At 38.7% G+C, this 17,894-nt stretch overlaps 1 protein-coding gene across 1 annotated transcript in view; it reads right to left on the bottom strand.

Moving 5' to 3' along the window:
* The window catches only part of RAPGEF5 (Rap guanine nucleotide exchange factor 5), a 145,398-nt gene that overhangs the window by 105,760 nt on the left and 21,744 nt on the right, over nt 1–17,894 (bottom strand). The window contains exons 2-6 of the mRNA XM_031554045.1: nt 15,337–15,387; nt 14,176–14,282; nt 13,084–13,205; nt 11,412–11,580; nt 5,556–5,622 (exon numbers count right to left, since the gene is read on the bottom strand). Of these exons, the coding sequence (XP_031409905.1) occupies nt 5,556–5,622; nt 11,412–11,580; nt 13,084–13,205; nt 14,176–14,282; nt 15,337–15,387 (516 nt within the window). The remainder of the gene's footprint in view (nt 1–5,555; nt 5,623–11,411; nt 11,581–13,083; nt 13,206–14,175; nt 14,283–15,336; nt 15,388–17,894) is intronic.

Consider the following 17,894-nt stretch of genomic DNA (forward strand, 5'->3'; position numbering starts at 1 on the left):
AAAAAAAAAAGAATTACTAAGTTTCCACATTATGCATATTTCATTTATGCTGTATACTTCTCACTACCATCACCTATCTCCCTGTAGCTGCCTCAAGTGCTTTGAGGACACACAGAACCCCAGGTGCTCTCCTGCATACACCACAATGCTTCCCTCCCTCTGCCGCATCCAATTGTCCCAGCTCCCTTTGTTTCCCAAAGCAGCCTGTCCTGAGAATAACAAAAGAATGGTGGGACACTCCAACAGTTTTTCTGGGGATTGTCTTATCTCTCTGCACAAAGTCTTTTGCATGGCTCACTAGCTATTTTGTCTAACAGACCTGTGCACAGCCCAGGCTATTCTGACGCAGGAGTTTTGGAATATGATTTCTAAAAGGATGCAAATTTAAAACATCATTTGCAAGACATGGTGTATGACCAGAACTACGCCCATGAAGAGCCCCTGTATTAGCACAGTCAATAACAACAGTCTATATCCCATTCACAACACTGAAGAAAAGTTTAAAACTGTAAGACCAAAATAATCAATGTTATATTGCTCTGAGCAGAAAGACAGGCTGCAACGGCTACCAGGTGAAGACAAAATTGCATGGGACATGTCAGGACAATGGTAACCCTGCATCCGCTCATCACACAGCTGCCACCCAGCAGCCTGCTCCATGTGGGGCAGAAAGCAGTCATACCAGAGGCCACATCCTTCCTTCCCTTATGGCAAAGGAAGTGACAGCTTTTTTGCTGTCTTTGCAAGGTACAAGGATCTTTTCTACTCCTTGATGCTGCCCCATGGAAAGGGACCTACTTTTCTGCCACTCCAAGCAGGAAAGTATGAAGGCAGTGCCACAGATCGCTTAAATGCTGTCCTGTTTCCAGCACAATTGTGCAAGCTGGCAATATCACCTTCCCTTCCTTCCTTCCTGTATACTTGTTCCCACGTCTGGAGAACTGTTAATCATGTTTAATATAAGCACAAATTGCAAGCATGATAGGAAAGAACTTTTTTCTTTTTCTTTTTTTCTTTTTGGCAAAACAACTTGCATGCTTACTTGCAACATTTAATATACACAAGTAATAACACACAAGCTATCCAGAGAGATTTTACATAAAAGCCCAAGCCGTTTCAGAATAACCCCACCAGCACTTCTCTTGGATAAACCATTCAGATCTCATACTCTTTGTTAATCTCAGCAGGAGGTACCAATATCAGTGCCCCAGGTGCAGACAATATGAAATAGTGCACTGATGACTCATCTTTATCTTTAAGTGTTTAAAAAACACATTATCTCAGCATAAGCCTTAGGAGACATAACAGTCTTCAACAGTTGTAAACATATCAATTAATCCAATCAAACAGAATTGGAAAAATGCAAATCTCTTTGTGAGCATAAAAAAAACAAAGAATCCAAACACCACCTTCCTAGAAACAGGAGAAAAAGCAGCACTGAGGTATCCTGCTATTCTGTGTACAGTATTACTTTCTCTTACAAGGTAGAACTTCCTAAATTTGAACGACAGTGTTATCATCACAGGCAATAACAGCACTACTTTTCTGAATTTTCTCTATATTAAGAAAAATGTTGTTGGTAGGTGCCAAAAACGTAGCTGGCGTTGAACTTAATCTGACCAAAACCTTTAAGCTAAAATAGGAGGGGAAAAATTGTCCCTTTAGTCTTACTATTAAGCAAGCATTCCTTCCTCAAAGGGTTTCATCCTGTCTTTCTGAGCTCCCTCTCATAGGATTCATTTCAGTCACTAAGAATTGGTACTGCTAAGCATCCTTCTGGATTTGCCTGGTGTCCCTAGATTTCATAATCTATATGCTTTTTGTCTATTTTAGCGGAAATGCACTTGACATCTCCGCTGGACACGCAATTCCCGTGCATCATTACACCAAAGGAAATCAGTGTACAACATTCATTCCTCGCTGCACACAAGCTACACATTACCATACTTCTTCCCAATAGGATTTCAGTTACTGCCTGTTTAACAAAATCAAGTCCCACATCACATTGCAGATAATAATCTAGACTCAAAGTAAAATATATATTCAAACAAGAGCTATGCCTACCGTAATAAATGGAGATATTAAATAAATAAAAAAAATTGTTTATACATGTAGCATGTCACCACAAAGTGAGCACTATCTAAATAGCATCCCATTTTGAGTAGCAATGCAGATGTCAAGATTGATTCAGTCTTAAAAACCAGCTCACCTCATTGTGTTTACAGAAATATTATTATTACAGTCAAAACAGAATGTCCTGTGCATGCACCTTGCTACATCTTATTCAGTTTTCCTTTTGCAATAAGAAAGAGTAAGAGTATTCATATGGAGTGGTACCCATGTGTATGCCTGCTTCCTCAAATACGAGCAATAAATTTATACGGTTAATCTTCCCATCCTCAAAAAACAGAGATGGATTAAAAAAATGTGCAGTTTAATTCACATTTTTGTACCTCAGGTAATGACAGTATGATGGACTCCAAATAAATGCAGTACCTGGATGTCTTCTTAAGGTACCAGGAAACTGTATTTCCCAGATGCACTGCATTAACACCTCAGTATTCTCTTTTACCTTATCACAAGGTGATGCAACAAAAACACTCAGAGACATCTCAAAGTGCTCTGGTTTTAACAGACAGTGCTACAAGACCTTTTAGATGCAGCTCCTCCTTTGGGACATGACATAGAATTCATTGCAGCTCTGGAATGCTTCTTTAAACCCAGGAGCGATCTTTACGTTTTTCCTAAATACTCATTGCAATGGAGTATAAGATGAGAGCATGAAGCTCAATAGGTTCCATTCAGTTACCTACACTGACTCTGCTTCTTCCACTGTAGAGCAACTTGTAAAGAAAAAACCAACACACAACCAAGTTAGTTTCTTGTATTTTGTATCTGACTCTGCTCTTAAAAGAGGTGTATTCCATGGATTATATACACAGATGAGAAAAAAAAACCTCTGCAGTTTTCTCCAATTGCCCTTCTGATTTGGTCTCATTCACCACAGCCACTCTTATCTTCTATGATCTCTATAGTCATTGTTTAAAACTAAGTGTATTTCCTTTCCTAACCATTTCAACTGGCTGAGTCATCCTAAAACATACAAATTGTGCAGTGAATGTGAGAAGCAGAGTTATGCAAAAGAAACAATACCTGGTAACAAAGAATATTAGGGAGAAATAAGAGAAAGGCCAACAAAACAAGCCAGACTGCAGTAAAAATGAAAGAGGTGAAATGAGGAATTCACCACCCTTGTGCAGGTGTCTGTGCCAGTCACTCTATTCCCTTTATAGAGAGTGAATACATCACCATTACAGCTTAAGGCATGATTGCTTTTTGTAAAAGCAGACTTCCAAAATAAATCACACATTCAGCAGCCTAAAAATGCCTATTTCTACTCCCTGGCTCTATGGAATGCCTGGGGAAACTAGCTTAAGGTAGATGCTTGCCACATGGCCACTTGTATTTAGGTGAGGTGCATTCTATCCTTTGCAATAGCAAAGCTTTAGTAGGAATAGAGAAGTACACAATTAGACCTTAAGCACACCCATGCCTACAAGTTCTCTTTGCACTTTCCAACACTAAGCCAGTGATTTATATGTTAGGTACACAGACTCCTTGGCTGGGGAGATCTTCCCAATCAGTTTATATATTTAAATTTGGAAATTCAGTCTCTAAAAAAGAAAACCTGGCACAGGAGCATCCTTCTGACCTGACACAGAATGTTTTAATCCGTTATAGGAAAGACAAAGAGGAGACAGCAGTAGTATCTCTGCAGGCTGTTTTCCCCTATTGCCTGATGGGATTTGAAACTCTGTACCTAGAAACGCATGAAAAAGTAAAATCTAATCTCTAGCTGCTTTAGTGCTGGGCTGGAGGCAAGATTCTTCACTTCTGGAAGACTAATCTGAAGAATACTGTGAGCAGATTCTGAACTACGGATTCTTCAAGTAAGAGTGGTTTAATTCTGTACAGAATACAAGAATATTCAGTGAACCAAAAAAGAATACACTGCGAACAAATTTCCAGTCATGACCCTCATGGTTGGCTTTCTGCTTCAGCTCATAGGGCTCTTTCCAAGAAAAAAAACATAGAGAACCTATATCCTGATGAGGACAGCATCCTGCTGAACAGTGAAAGCTGAGAGTTCAATTCCCCTTGAAGCACATGAATGCTCACCATGAAGCCTTAAGAAGAATATTAGATCTCAGACTACTGGATGGAGGAAATGGAGTAAAGCAATATTACAGATTATATTTCAGCTTCCCTTAGAGGGAGAAGTTAATATATAAATGTTAAAATTTGAGGTATTCTGCTCTGTTCTCAGGGTTTTTGTCCACAGTTCGACTAGAAAATTGATATGGAGAGCCTGTACAAACAAAAAAAGCAGGAAAAAAAAAATCAGTTTTTTTTGACACCACCATGCCAATGAATGGGCCTCAGGCCATCTGGAAATGCAGTTGCCTAATTTTTCTTTTTAGTTAGCTGCAGTGGTAAAACAGCTCATTAAAAATAAAACAAAATTGAACATACGTCTTATTGTTGGAATCGCCAAGGATGTAGTTCAAAGGTTTGACCTTGCAAGATAGATGAGAAGCACTCTGAACTCAATGTCAATTACTCAAATGTTTAGAGATGCGCATTCTCCTCCAATGTGTCCATCAACAGTTTGATCCAGTGCTCTCAACATGTTTTTTTGAGGAAAAACACATTCTTTTAGTTTTGAGAGAGGAAGCTTTTGATGGGTACTGGCAACATTCAATCAAAAAAGTGGTTTAGAGGGTTTTGTTTGTTTTGTTGTTGTGTTGTAGCTTTTTCTGTATTTTTGCTTTGTTTTTTAAAATATGACTTTGCAGTAAGTATGTTTTTCTATTTTTTTACTCCAAGTAAAAGTAAAAGTGGAAGAAATCAAGTTTCTGAGTTTCCCATTCTTTCATTTTTAGTGTCAGAAAAAAAAAAGGTAGAAAACAAACAAGAAATTTGAATATAGGGAAAATAAAAAATAAAGAACAATTTACAAACACAGAATTTTCTAACCTCCTAATTTTGCACAAGGTGTTGAGCAAAGAGAATTGCTGTCTTTCCACATTTTTGTAAATATCTTTTGTAAAGACATTTGTCTTTAAAAAGCTCAGCACAAATTTTCCTTCCTTTCAATTTTTCAGAGTTTTCAACATACCCACTTGATTCATTTTTCTCTTCCTTGCTTTCCCCTAGACTATTGCTATGCTCCATTTGACCAAGAGGATCTGAGTGCAAACTAGCTGGCAGAAAAATCAGCGTGATTCTCCAAATTGATATTTCTTGGGACATGAATAACATGGATTATAAGAGAGCAAAACTGCAGTCCTTCCTTGGACTGATTTTAATAGCTGTGTAATTACACACTAAGACTCTAATAGAGCTTCCTCCTTTTAGGGAAAGAAAAAAAAAAAAAAAAGGAGTTTGCATTACAAACGCCTCCTCACTAAAACTTGCTTCTTTAATTTGAAAAGATCCAAAACATGACAGTATTTCAAACACTATCAGTACAAACTTTGATGCAGTGACCTTACCGCAGAAGTGAGACGAGCAAGAATTTCAGCATTGGTTTCTGCTGTATCTTCTATTTTTTGATCAGGCCTTAAAAAACAAAAATAAGATTATATTATTTCTTTCATTCTGTTTCAACATCTTTTGATTTCTGAAAAGCACAGAGCTATGTGGCCAGAGGCACTAATGTAAAAGGGCTTTTGAGATTCTACATCAAAAAGATGACTGCAATGTGACAATAATTAATTGTGTCAGTAACTACAGAGCACCGCCTTTGTACCTTGCTGTCAAGAACTTTTGTGATTGGATTGGCATAAATCAATGAGAGAATTCTTCAGCTACAAAAACATGATGAAAAACTGAAGAACATGGGACATTCTTAATTCAAAGTTGATTATGTGAATACATATTTTGCTGTGCTAAAAACATACGCCATCAGCACAGCAAAGTCTTCCACCTGCCCACCAACCAGCTTTCCTCAAGTGTGGAGAAGCACCTTTAATGGTACGCGAACTTGCACAGATAAAAGCAGGTGGCAGCAAGATTACTATGGGGCAGGCGCAGTTTGATATTTATGAAAAAGTAAAATTGAAAAGAATAAAGATAAGAAGCCATAAATTAGCAAACTAAAGTAACAGTTGAGAACACCGTTAGATTGCAATGACAGTAATTCACAAAACAGAAAAGACTTGATGTGTCTTTACAAAAATGGGGCAGTGCATGATGAACTCTTTTAGAAGCTGTCACAGAATTTGCCCATGTGGAAGAAGCCACACTGACAGTGCTGTGGGATAGAAGTATTTTGTCTTTAAAACAGACTAATTCTCACCAGTAAACTAGCCGTGAGCCTTTCATAAGGCTTACAGACAATCAGAATATTGTCAACCAAGGATACAAGTACGATAGGATAATAACTGTGGGAAGAAGAAAAGGACATCTTTTACTTTTGACAGTTTTCAAGAAGCATGGCATGCCAGTGAGTTGAGCAGATATGCATAACTGCAGCTGCTGTACTAAACATAAATCACTGGTATTAGCAGTTCCTTCTGTCTTTGGCTCAATTATTTAATTGCTCATAAGCCTTGATGTATTTAGAGAGATTACTGACAAGATGTCTGGAATACACAGCTGGAGTATTTGTGGTTTTTACAACCCATGTCCGAAAATTTCTTTCCCAATTAAAAAATTAAGGTCAGAAAGCATTCGATGACACATGCATTCATCCTCTGGCAAGCATATTCAAATCAAAAAGGTAATCTGGATTAGAAAGCACCATCATAATCACAACTACCTTTCCCATTCAAAGATAAAATGTGATTTAATGTTTTAAGTGTTATAAAGAGCCCAAAATAAATAAATAAAAGTTTGCATTTTCTGATCTATTCAGTTTCTCTCTTCCTAATTTGGAATGAGATGAGAATGGCTGACCACTGTCTATGCCTACATTTCACCACACATCTGATCTTTTCCGATCCTCCCAGAACCAGGACGGGATGAGGTTTTTCTAAATGGGAGGCAAAAGACAGCAGCTCTATACACAGCCACGGACACAGTTCATTAGAAAAGCGCATAACACAGCTATTTCCATCTTGGGTTTTTTTTAATCTCTTCATCTTCTATTTTAAAATGTTCCCCATATTCATCCACATATGAGCTTCAAGTTCTTATGAAAACATTAATGCACTGAAAACTGTAGCCAACTTCCCAGGATTTGAGAGGAAGATTGTACTTTGATATCCAAGTTAATGAAAATATAGTAGGGCTGGTACTGAACAGAGACCAAAAAGCCCAGTAAACAAGTCTCATGACTGCACTGCTCAGTCTTGGCATACTTGAACAGAGCAAAACACAGGAATGCTTGCCCCAGATCTGCAAACAGGCAGGTCAGATTTGCACAATCACTACCATTCACCACATGGAAGCAAATGAATTGCTTCCCAAGCTGCTGACTGAGGAAGTGATACAGCTGTGCTCATGATCCCATGCCTGGACAGTACCTCAAATACCCAATGTAGAGTCACAATGCTGTATGCTGGGTGTACAATCCACCTACAACACAAATAAAAGACCAGGAATACCTAAGAGTTGTCTCCATTCAGCAAAAGCTTTCCAGGAACCCCAAAGGCACTCACTAAATGGATATCCCATCCTGGATATCTGTATTAAAACCAATCTACCCATAAAAGGGGGTGCTTTTCCAAAGTTAATAAAATGTATATTATTTTTGAACAGAAGATACAGAATGTAGTGTAAAATTTATGAAAATAAAATAAATAAAACAATACAAAGGGGAAAAATCCCATTTCTAATTTTTCCTTCAAATAACTACAAAAGTACTGTTCGTTCCAATAGTCCAAGGCATCCAATGCATTCTGGCACCGGGAATTAGGTGTCGTTATAAACATCTCCATTTGCAAAGAAGGAAGTAGAAGCACATAAAGATTAAGTGTCTGATACAATGCCACTATAGTCACTGGGAAAGAATTCAGGAGGCACTGAATGAGAGCCTAAGTGACTGCTCAAGTGACTGCAAGGAAATCCATGGCAGAGCTCTGAATACAAATCTTTTGTTCCCAGGTTAAGCCAACATTCACTTATTTTCTATTCAAGCTGAACTTGGCCATGATTAACATTGTGTGTTTAATGACCCCAAGAGGCTTCAACATCAGTCTCACCTCATCTGGCAACATCAACAGTGGCTCAATACTGAGAATACATGCAACAGCATGCTCCTGGGTGAGCAGATCCATGGTACTCCTGGGATCCACCAGTGCACCTGACAACCCAGGCAAGCACAGTACCTTTGCTGCCCATCAGCTTTGCAGAGATAGAGCTCGTTGAGCACCTGGGCACAATGCAAGAAGCTCAGCATTGTACCCTGGTGAACAAGCAGGAGGTCACTGCTCATTTCATCAAAAGTGAGGAATGCAATTAACACAGTAATAATGGCCCTCTCCCTATAAACACAGGGGAAGCCAACAATACAGAAAAATTAATACAAAAAATTAAGGTAGAAAAAGACAGTGCTAAAGGTATCAAAAACAACTGTGTGTGTATTTGGTAAGATAAACACTCACTGCAAGAAAAGGTTTTTAGAATTGCCTTTCTTCATTAAAAGAAACACATCAGTTTATTTAACTTGGTGGGATGACTTTAATACAGACCTCATCACATGTATTCCTTTTCAGATTGTGTTCTAGCAGTTTATTATGTGCATCAGACATGGAGAATTTTGAAACTGGAAAACCCACCTTCCCCTTTTAGTATCACCTTCCCTAGAGACTGTAACACTGCTTAACATTCAGTTCCTTCAATATGTACTTTAAAAAAAAGCACCTCTTCAATCTGACAGGTAAAATCTCCAGAAAATAACTCTTCAGTGACAACATTCCCAAAAGGAATCCAGCTTTGACTAAAATTTGAATAATGTGAGCTGGAAGGAGCTGGAAAGATACATTAAAGAATAATTGTTCAATTTATGTGACAGGGAGCATCCTCCACAAGAAATGCCTGTTACGCTGAAATGATGAAAGAGCAAAGCTGGCATTAAAATAGAGGAACTCTGGTCAAGGTCAGCATGCCTGGCACATTTTTAACTTGAACCTGAAAAGTCTCTAACCCATTCTTTTAGCCAGTATCCTTGATGTAACATGTCAGTATGAACTATCTGGTTTGCCTTTTTGAGTCAAAGCCTTTCTACAAGTAGTCATGAACCATGACAAGTGGCCTCATTTGCAGTGATAATGAGGAAACCCATAATCCCCACTGAAATCAAGATGAAATAGCCCTGATTATTTAAGGAACAGCCAAATTGTTTACTACTCAAGTAGTCTGGATGACAAGGATTTCTGTTTCCAAAACTATTCAAAGGTTCTGTTCCACATGAGTCATCTGCTTAGAAGATCACACTCAACCCCTGCTTTAGCCAATTTATGGGCTTTGTCCCTTGTCAGAGCTCACTCAAGCTGACCAAATAAATTCATTTTCAGAGGAAGCCTTACTCTAGAACTGTCAGTTTCTGGTCATGAGGGCAGTCAGCAACAGGAGCAGTGATCAAGATTCTGTCTTGAGCCATATACAGAAGTTACTGAGTTCTTTAGCAATCAGCTCACCGCATTTAAGACACAGACAGAATGCCTGAATTCAAGAAACTGGGCTTGAGATATTTCCAGACGCTTTGCACTTTATGCTCTTTTAAATTATTTCTGTTTGATATTTATTTGATCGAGTGCATTTTTAGTATCTACTACATAGAGAAGAAACATTTTGTTACCAAACAAAAAAAAGTTTTGTTTCTGGCATTAAAGAGAAAAGAAAATCATTCTACTGCCAAAGTAAGAATTTTCCACAGCTTAAGTATTATGTTTGAGGCTTCATCACACTAGGGACAATGAAAGAATTTAACCCAACTCATCTACTCTGGCCAGCTCCTGCAGCTCTGCCAAGGCATGAGGGGTCATGAGCCTCCAGACCTCTCACTGACGCCTTTTTCTGTATTTTGGCCTCTCACAGGGACACAAACAAGTATGGTTCTTTCTAGCTGCTTTAAATAGTCAATGTTTAGCAGCTATTTTAGTACAGAAGGTATGTTAACATCCCATGGTGAATTCAAGGGTTGCTGAACTCCCACTACCCCTCCTCAAAGGAAGAGAGAGTGAAAATAATGTGGAAAAAGTCTTGAGGATTGAGATATGGACCGGGATATCACTCATCAGTTACCATCAAAAGCAAAACAGACTCAACACAAGGAGATTAATAAAAATTATTGCCTATTAACAATAGGCTAGAGCACTGAGAACTAAACACAAACCAAAACCACCTTCCCTTCATCCACTCCCTTCTACTTCCTCACCCTGGCAGCACAGGAGAATGGGGAATGGAGGCTGCACTCAGTCAATAACATTTCATTTCTGCCGCTCCTGCAGGGGGGTACTCATGGGCTGCAGCTCCTTCAGCCATACCCACTATTGCAACATGGATAGAGGAGGTCTCTCCTTGGGCTGCAGGGAACTTCTGCTCTGTGCCTGAAGCACTTCCTGGCCTCCTTCTGTACTGAATCTGCTGGCTGCAGGGCTGTTTCTCCCACATTTCTCACTACATTCCTACAGCTACGGTGCAGCATTCACTCTTTCTTAAATATGTGCAACCGGCATTGCTCATGGCTCAGCCCTAGCTAGCAGCAGGTCCCTTTTTTGGAGCAACTGGAACTGGATTTGAGCTGACATGGGAATTTCTGGGCTCTGCTCAGAGGCCACCCCACGTCTCTTCCACTCCCAAATCCCTGCCATGTAAATCACATACACATCCACGAGACAGGCAGAGGAGGAGAAACAGGAAGGGAAACTCTTAAATGAAATATATAAGAGATAAAAACGTGAGACAACAGAGCTCTGACAAACATGCAATAGCAAACTAAAAACAGATGACTGAAGCTACCACATTACTACTCATCCACTCTATCCACCTGCTAGCTGAGCCTGACCCAGGACAAAGGCATCTGAGCTGCTAGTCAATCCGCTTCACAGCATGTTTGCTGCCAAATTGGTGTCAAACTTCCAAATGCAGGAGGAGACACCCCCAAAAAATAAAGCAGCTTGTGTAGGTAGTATAGCAAGCAACAGTCAGCAAGGTAATATATAAGAACCACAGTATCTAAACAACACCAAGAGGAGTACTGCCATTTATCCAGCACCACTGATTTTCTCAGATGCTAATCACAGTGCAGATCACAGAGAAGCCCATTTCTACAGAGCTTCCCAACCCTGAGTAGTAGAAAGCCAGCTCATTTACACAGTGGCTTGGTGGCAAAAAGTGTCATTGACAAGTCAGCTGTTTACAAAACAGTCTTAAGTTTAAAACAGATGTAGATGTCTACTTACAGATTGCACATGTCGATCCTGGGAGGAGACAATGGAAGCAGTTGAAGTAGAAGCTTTACAGCATTCTTCCAACCTCCTTCTTTCTCAAATTCACAGAAAAGGTAGGTACATTCATCCGCTGAGAACTGGTAGAAAGTATAAGTGTCTCGAAAATAGAGTTCTCGGTCCACTGTTAGAAAAAATAACATTAAACTTTTACCACATAAAGGTTCTGTGTTCCCAACTTATACTATATTGCATGTGGCTTTAATCCTGAGTTGCAACACCACACAGGTCCAAAAGGATCACAAGCAGCACAGAAGCAATCCTGTCTTCTAGCATTAATTTAGTATCCAAACAAAACAATTCCAAAATCTCAGCATGTAGATCTTCAGGCTCCTGATATTGAAACTTTAAGATTGCTGATTAATCAATTTTGGAATCAGTTTGGAATCAGGACATACGGCTAGAAGATAAAAACTTTTCATTTGTCAAATTTTTAAGCCTCAATTTCCATTAGCTTCTAATATGCTCTTGCTAATGGCTAGGCACTGGTGAACAAAGTTAATAAAGCAGATGAAAAGAATGCACCAGGCTAAGAAGCAACAATAAAAAATTCTAAGTTTAAAAAAAACAGTTGAAATGATTTCGTGATGAACATCTTCACAGCACGTTCATAAACTCACAGCTTTTAATGGTAATAACTTAATGCTTAGCCTATCATTATCCCAGTCCCTGCTAGAACTCAAGGGTATTGGTTCTGTAGAATAGTCTTGAGTAGGATAATGTAGCAATACAAACAGCTGTCATCTTCTCTGGCATATCTGCAATTAAACTAGGCTCAAATGACAGGTTCCACAGCCAAAAGAGGGAGTTCCTACTGAGGGTGTTACTCAACTCTTGCCAAGGCTGCATTATCAGACATACTGTCAGCATAACTGGAGTAGGATAAAGCCTTTAAGCATACACTGAATGTCAGCTTACATATGGAGAAGTCTTCAACAACCTCATCCTCATCTTGCAAGGAGGAAAGAGAAGTGTCTAGCACAAATCCCAGTGTTGAGAATGCACCACGCTACCCAAGTGGTGTCACCAGAAGTGGAGTCTGTCAAGTTTCCAGAGGCTGCTTACCAGTGCTATTGTCACAAACCACATAATCTGGACCAGACCCCTAAATTTGGAGGGGAAGGAGAGGCAAGTGGGTAGAACCTGGAACCACAATTTTCTCCAGGAGCTGAATCTTCTCACAGATTTTCATAGATTAGAATACAGAGTGAAAGGGGAAATCACTAACTGCCAGAAAAGTCATCTGGTGAACTGGTGATCTGCAGAGACTAAACAGCTGCTATCTTATGAAAAACCAAAAAGGATGAGGAGGAAAAAATACACAAATAAACCAGAAGAGACACGCACACTGATTGCAACTTGGCAATAGGCAATTATATTTACAAAAGGATAAGTAAGGAACTTGCCTGAAAAGAGAGATTCATCTTTGGTATTTATGAAATAAAAGGTCACGGTGGCAGGCCTACCAAAGAGGTAGTAAAATAAACAAGTGTAGTAATTAAAAATTGACCTATCTGCTTTTTTTCCCCCCTTTTTCCGCTCCCATAAAAAATGTGATTATTACTCTATGCAAGGAAAAAAAAAAAAATCAATAGTATTCCTTACTTACAAATACCATCACACTGACCTGATAATATAATGCCCATATCCAGAAGCAGCTGCCACACTCCAACTGCAGTAGATCTGCACTTAACAAAAGGGCAGTGCTCCAACAGCCAGTCTACCAGTTCTGATCCAACACAGCTTCTCCTGAAAACAGACAAAGCATTAATGTAGTAAAAGAGGTAATGTTAAAATGCTGATCTATAATACATCGGTTTCTTTAGTTTTATAGACGTAATCCTCTTGCTCAGCAGAACAAGCCCTTTGTCTCAATTACTGTTTTTTTGCAACCCTATTCAACTCTAGGAAAGGAATTATTCTGGCAAGTCTCAGCAGAATGCCCCCAGTTACAATGAGGAAACTAGTGTTAGATTAGGAAGTTCCCTTACATACCTAAATCAAACCTAAATCATGTGGCAACCTTCACAATATAGAATATTTTTTATCAATTTGTGCTACATACAGATAGTCATCTGGAAATGTGTAAGAGCTACATAAAGTCCTGAGGCTAAAAGCTGGATCTTATTATATTTCAGAGCATAGTCATAAGCAATACAACCTTTATCTTCCATATTATTGGTAAAATTCTCTTTTTAATTCATTTTGAAAAAATTTATGGCTTTTTCTTAAATATATATACGAATGGTGTTATAATAGCAATACATTTTAGTATAATTGAAAATAGGAGGAAGCAATTATTCTGTAGTGTAACACAAACTGAAAATCACTTCATTACAGAAATATTCCATAAATTAGATGCAAAAATCACTGTGTACATAAATCCTAGGAATCCAATTAACCTCTTCTATAACAACAGATCAGGGTTGAATCTAGCATTCTTTTCAGCAAGTAACAAACAGGACTGTATATGAATCTATAAGCAATTAAATTAATGGACAAGTCAGGCCTCTGCTGCTTTCTGACAACTGAAAAAGTAACATGAGAAAACATGTTAAAATACATTTTTTTAACAATTAAATATATGTATTATATTTGTAACTTCTTGATAAATCACACAAGATCTTACACTCAGAATTTAGTTTCTTATCAACTCAGGACATTGGCAAATGAAAGTAAAACGCAATCCAGTTTGTTAAAATGAATGACCTCAGGTTACCTGCAAATTCCTGTAAGGTACACCCTGTCTTTAATCAGATCAGAAGCTTGTAGTGTAAAAATATTCCTGAGAGCTCTCCCAGCACAGGAGGAACTTTCTCCATAAATCTGAATGAAAAGAGAAATTGAAAAGTGTGACAAATAGGGATTTATTCCGATTGTAGCAAATCGTTTTTGCCACTGTCTGCTCCCTCCTTCTGAGCAATGCCTTCTCCCTCTATAAACAACAAGCAAACCATCAAAGCCTCATAGGAAATGACCCCAACTTCTACCATACCCAGTCTTATTACTAGCTGCAGATGCCCCCATGAGTTGGAGATATGTTCAGATTAAAACAAGTGTTATTCTAGAAAGTCAGAAAGACTATTAACCTTTGAAAAATCACAAACACAATTACAGTTATTCCAGATGTATTTGTATTAAATAATTTAATACAAATTAAAATGTCATTTCATGCATTGTTGTTGTTTTTTTTTTTCTTTTTCTTTTTGTATAGAAACTTTCAAGGTACAGTGTGACAGCTACAGGTCAGTTCCTCTGTACCTTGATACAAAAATGGACGCAAGTTTGGGTTTGCCATGCCCAATTTTTACTTTACACCTTAAGGCTGTAGAAGGGTCTATCAAAATAGGACCTAATTCCGTCTTCCATAAAAGCATGTTTTACTTAGGTTCTACATACTACTCCTTACTGATAAATTTAACTTAGGCATACACGGTCACATTTCTTCCTAGTCCCAACAAACCATAGGAGTAATACAAATAACTAAGTTGAAAGAAAATCAATATCACAGTTTCACTTCTTTCGGTTCATGCGTTCTTGGATCTTTCAAAGAACATAAAACAATCCTTTGGCATTAAAGTATTGTGAGATGTAAAAATAGAGTTCTCACTCTGAAATACTGCAGAACTAAGTTAAGTCACGGGAGCAGCTTAAATAGCTAGGAAGCAAGTGCACACTAGACCTCACAACTTTGCTGGAAAATTCAGTAATAGAAATAAACAATTTCTAAAACATCCAGATTATAATACATTAACTTGGTTTAATGGCAGGCTACATCCACAAGTGTCTTCAAAGCTATGGTGAAGGGGTTGAAACAAAGCCAAGATATTCCTAATACATTGTTTTATGAAGTGGAATCACAACGAAGCTTGACAAGTACCTTGTTTGAAGGAGTTTCCAGGTATGGATTTGAAATTCTTCTGGACAGTGTCTGTAAGACAGTTTGGTAGAACTTTAGTTCAATTTTTTTTTTTTTTTTTTTTAATATAGGTATTTTAGCTGTTGAAATCTAAATAAGAATTTATCAAATCATTTGAATAGTCTAACTGAAGTTTCAAACTAAGACATTTGATATTAGGGAAATGGGTAGGTAAAGTCACTTCTGTATTTTTAGCTACATTTATTCTGGATCTGTAAAAGAAAATGAGCAATAAAAAGTTCTGTAGAAGAGATCCTACCATTTGGGTTAGAAATGTCCAGAAATGACAAGGAAGTGTTACAAGACAAACCTAAAAATCTCTAGGTGAAAAGACCATCATGAAAGCAGTATGTACCAGAAGGGGGAAAGTGTAATTATGTTTGCCCTAACATCTCTTCAAAGAAACTTTATCAATTCAGTAACAACACCTCAGGGTCACAGAACTTCAAGGAATATTACTCTTCTTAAATTAAACTCTTAATTACATGAAAACACTGCCTTATATAAGGATAAATGAGGAATCAAATGGTGACTAAGAGGGAAGTAGCACTGCTGTAATACACACCAGCATTATCTCTGCTGTGCCACATGCTGCACTGGTAACAGCATCTCAGAAACAGATGCTCCAAAGTAAGAGGAGATTCTAACAATGATATCAGTAGGAATAATGAAGGAGTTGGATATGTTATAAGATGAGACGAAAAAAAAAAAAAAAGACTATGACCTTGCAAAGGAGAGATTACAGGAGAGATGCCATTACGCAAAATAATGAAACAGCACAGAGAAAAGATAGAATTTCTGTTCTCTATATAATGTGATACATATAATGTGAGAATAACAACTCACACAGTGAAATTAGAAAGGCTTCATATTTGAAAATACGGAAAGGAAATAGAAAAGTAACTCTTTAAGGAAATGCAATTGCCAAAACCTTATTGCTGTTCAATAAGGATTGTGGATTGAAAGTTACAAAATTAAAAGTAGATTTCTAGGAGGCAAATAGGGATAAGCATCTATACTAGAGTCAGATTATCTCATCCATAGTTGCCACACTACTTCCACATCTTGCCAGTGTTAAAAGACAAGATATTGCCTGCTCTGCTGTTCACTGGCAATTTCTATCTCACTACAAGCTATACAACACATGAGCAAACACTGCCTAGAAGAAGCCTGGAGCTGGAACAAAAGAAATTGTGCAGGTGCACTGGCAGAACAATAAGAGGACTGTGCAGCGCTTGCTTGTATTAGTCCAACTGCAGGCCAGGTAATCAATTCTTTACTTTGAGAAGGATCCAATTCACACGTGGGATGCTGTAATCACAAGAAAATCATCCTTCTCACACTGTAAGAACTATGGAATCCATATTTCAGTACTATCACCTGCTTTCTCACCTCGTATTTCTGGAAATGTATTCTTATAAAGGGAAGGGAAGCAACAAGGAATGACAGGAGTATCTGACTGTTTTCAATTCTTTGCCCATCACAAATGTTAGTGTAGTTCCATGCATAACAGCAGCTCCATACAGAAATACTACAACATAAAAGCTTCATTTCCCTCACCCATACACAACAAATATGTTGTAAGACCACAACATTGCCTCCAGTCCCACTTAGCCTTTCTAGCAGGCATGTCATTAACACCTCCATGCTGCAACAGCCCTACATACCAACACTTCAATTGACTTGTGTCCAAGTGTTTCATTCAACAAACCTCCCTTACCTTCTGCAGCACAGCCCAAGTTTAGACATTGCTGTGCCCCTTCCCACTCAGTCCCCAGGCTGGCGTTAATGCCAGTATCATCAAAAAGCCAATTCCAGTGATGTTGGTGGGAGAGAGGACTAAGTGTAGGACTCGCCTAATTCCAGGGAGACCAGCATTCCTCTTTTGGCAGGATGAATTTGGAGGTAGCTTGGCTCCTCAAACTGGCTCATTCTGTGAGGGAAATAGTGGCACTGGGAGAGTTAAGGACAAATGCAAAAGCAAAAGGGAAGGACAAGAACATAAGACTAGAAGTACTGGGTTGAAATGGGAACAAAGGAGCTGTAGGGGCAAGTTCTAGTTTCGTGAGGTGAAGTGAGTAAAGTCCTCCACCAGGCTTTCACTGCTGGCCTCTTGCTATCTGTGCCACTCGTCCACCCTGTTCAACTCCAGCCCAGCTCACTTATGAGGAAGGACCAACAAACTCAGAAATACAGAGACCGGAAATAAAGTCGCAGTGTTAAGCTGGATCCCAAAGGGTTGAGCGAGCTCCAAAGCGAGTGTAAGGTTTGACAGGAGAGTCAGTAGAGATGAAGAAGAGGACAGAAAAGAGAAGTACAATGTCCTCAGCCTGGCACCAGAAGCCTGACCAGTTCAAAGACAAATCTGTACAGGCACCAACACAGAGACACATGCTCGCCCAGTGATGCCCCACAGGGGCCTGCTGCAGACCTCTCAAGGCTAATTTCAGGTGAAGTTGGTACACTTGCATCTCAAAACAGATAGAGAGCAAGAATTAGACACAAATTTCCCCACCTTC

This window comes from Meleagris gallopavo, chromosome 6, assembly GCF_000146605.3.
Source record: "Meleagris gallopavo isolate NT-WF06-2002-E0010 breed Aviagen turkey brand Nicholas breeding stock chromosome 6, Turkey_5.1, whole genome shotgun sequence".
NCBI classification, from domain to species: Eukaryota; Metazoa; Chordata; class Aves; order Galliformes; family Phasianidae; genus Meleagris; species Meleagris gallopavo.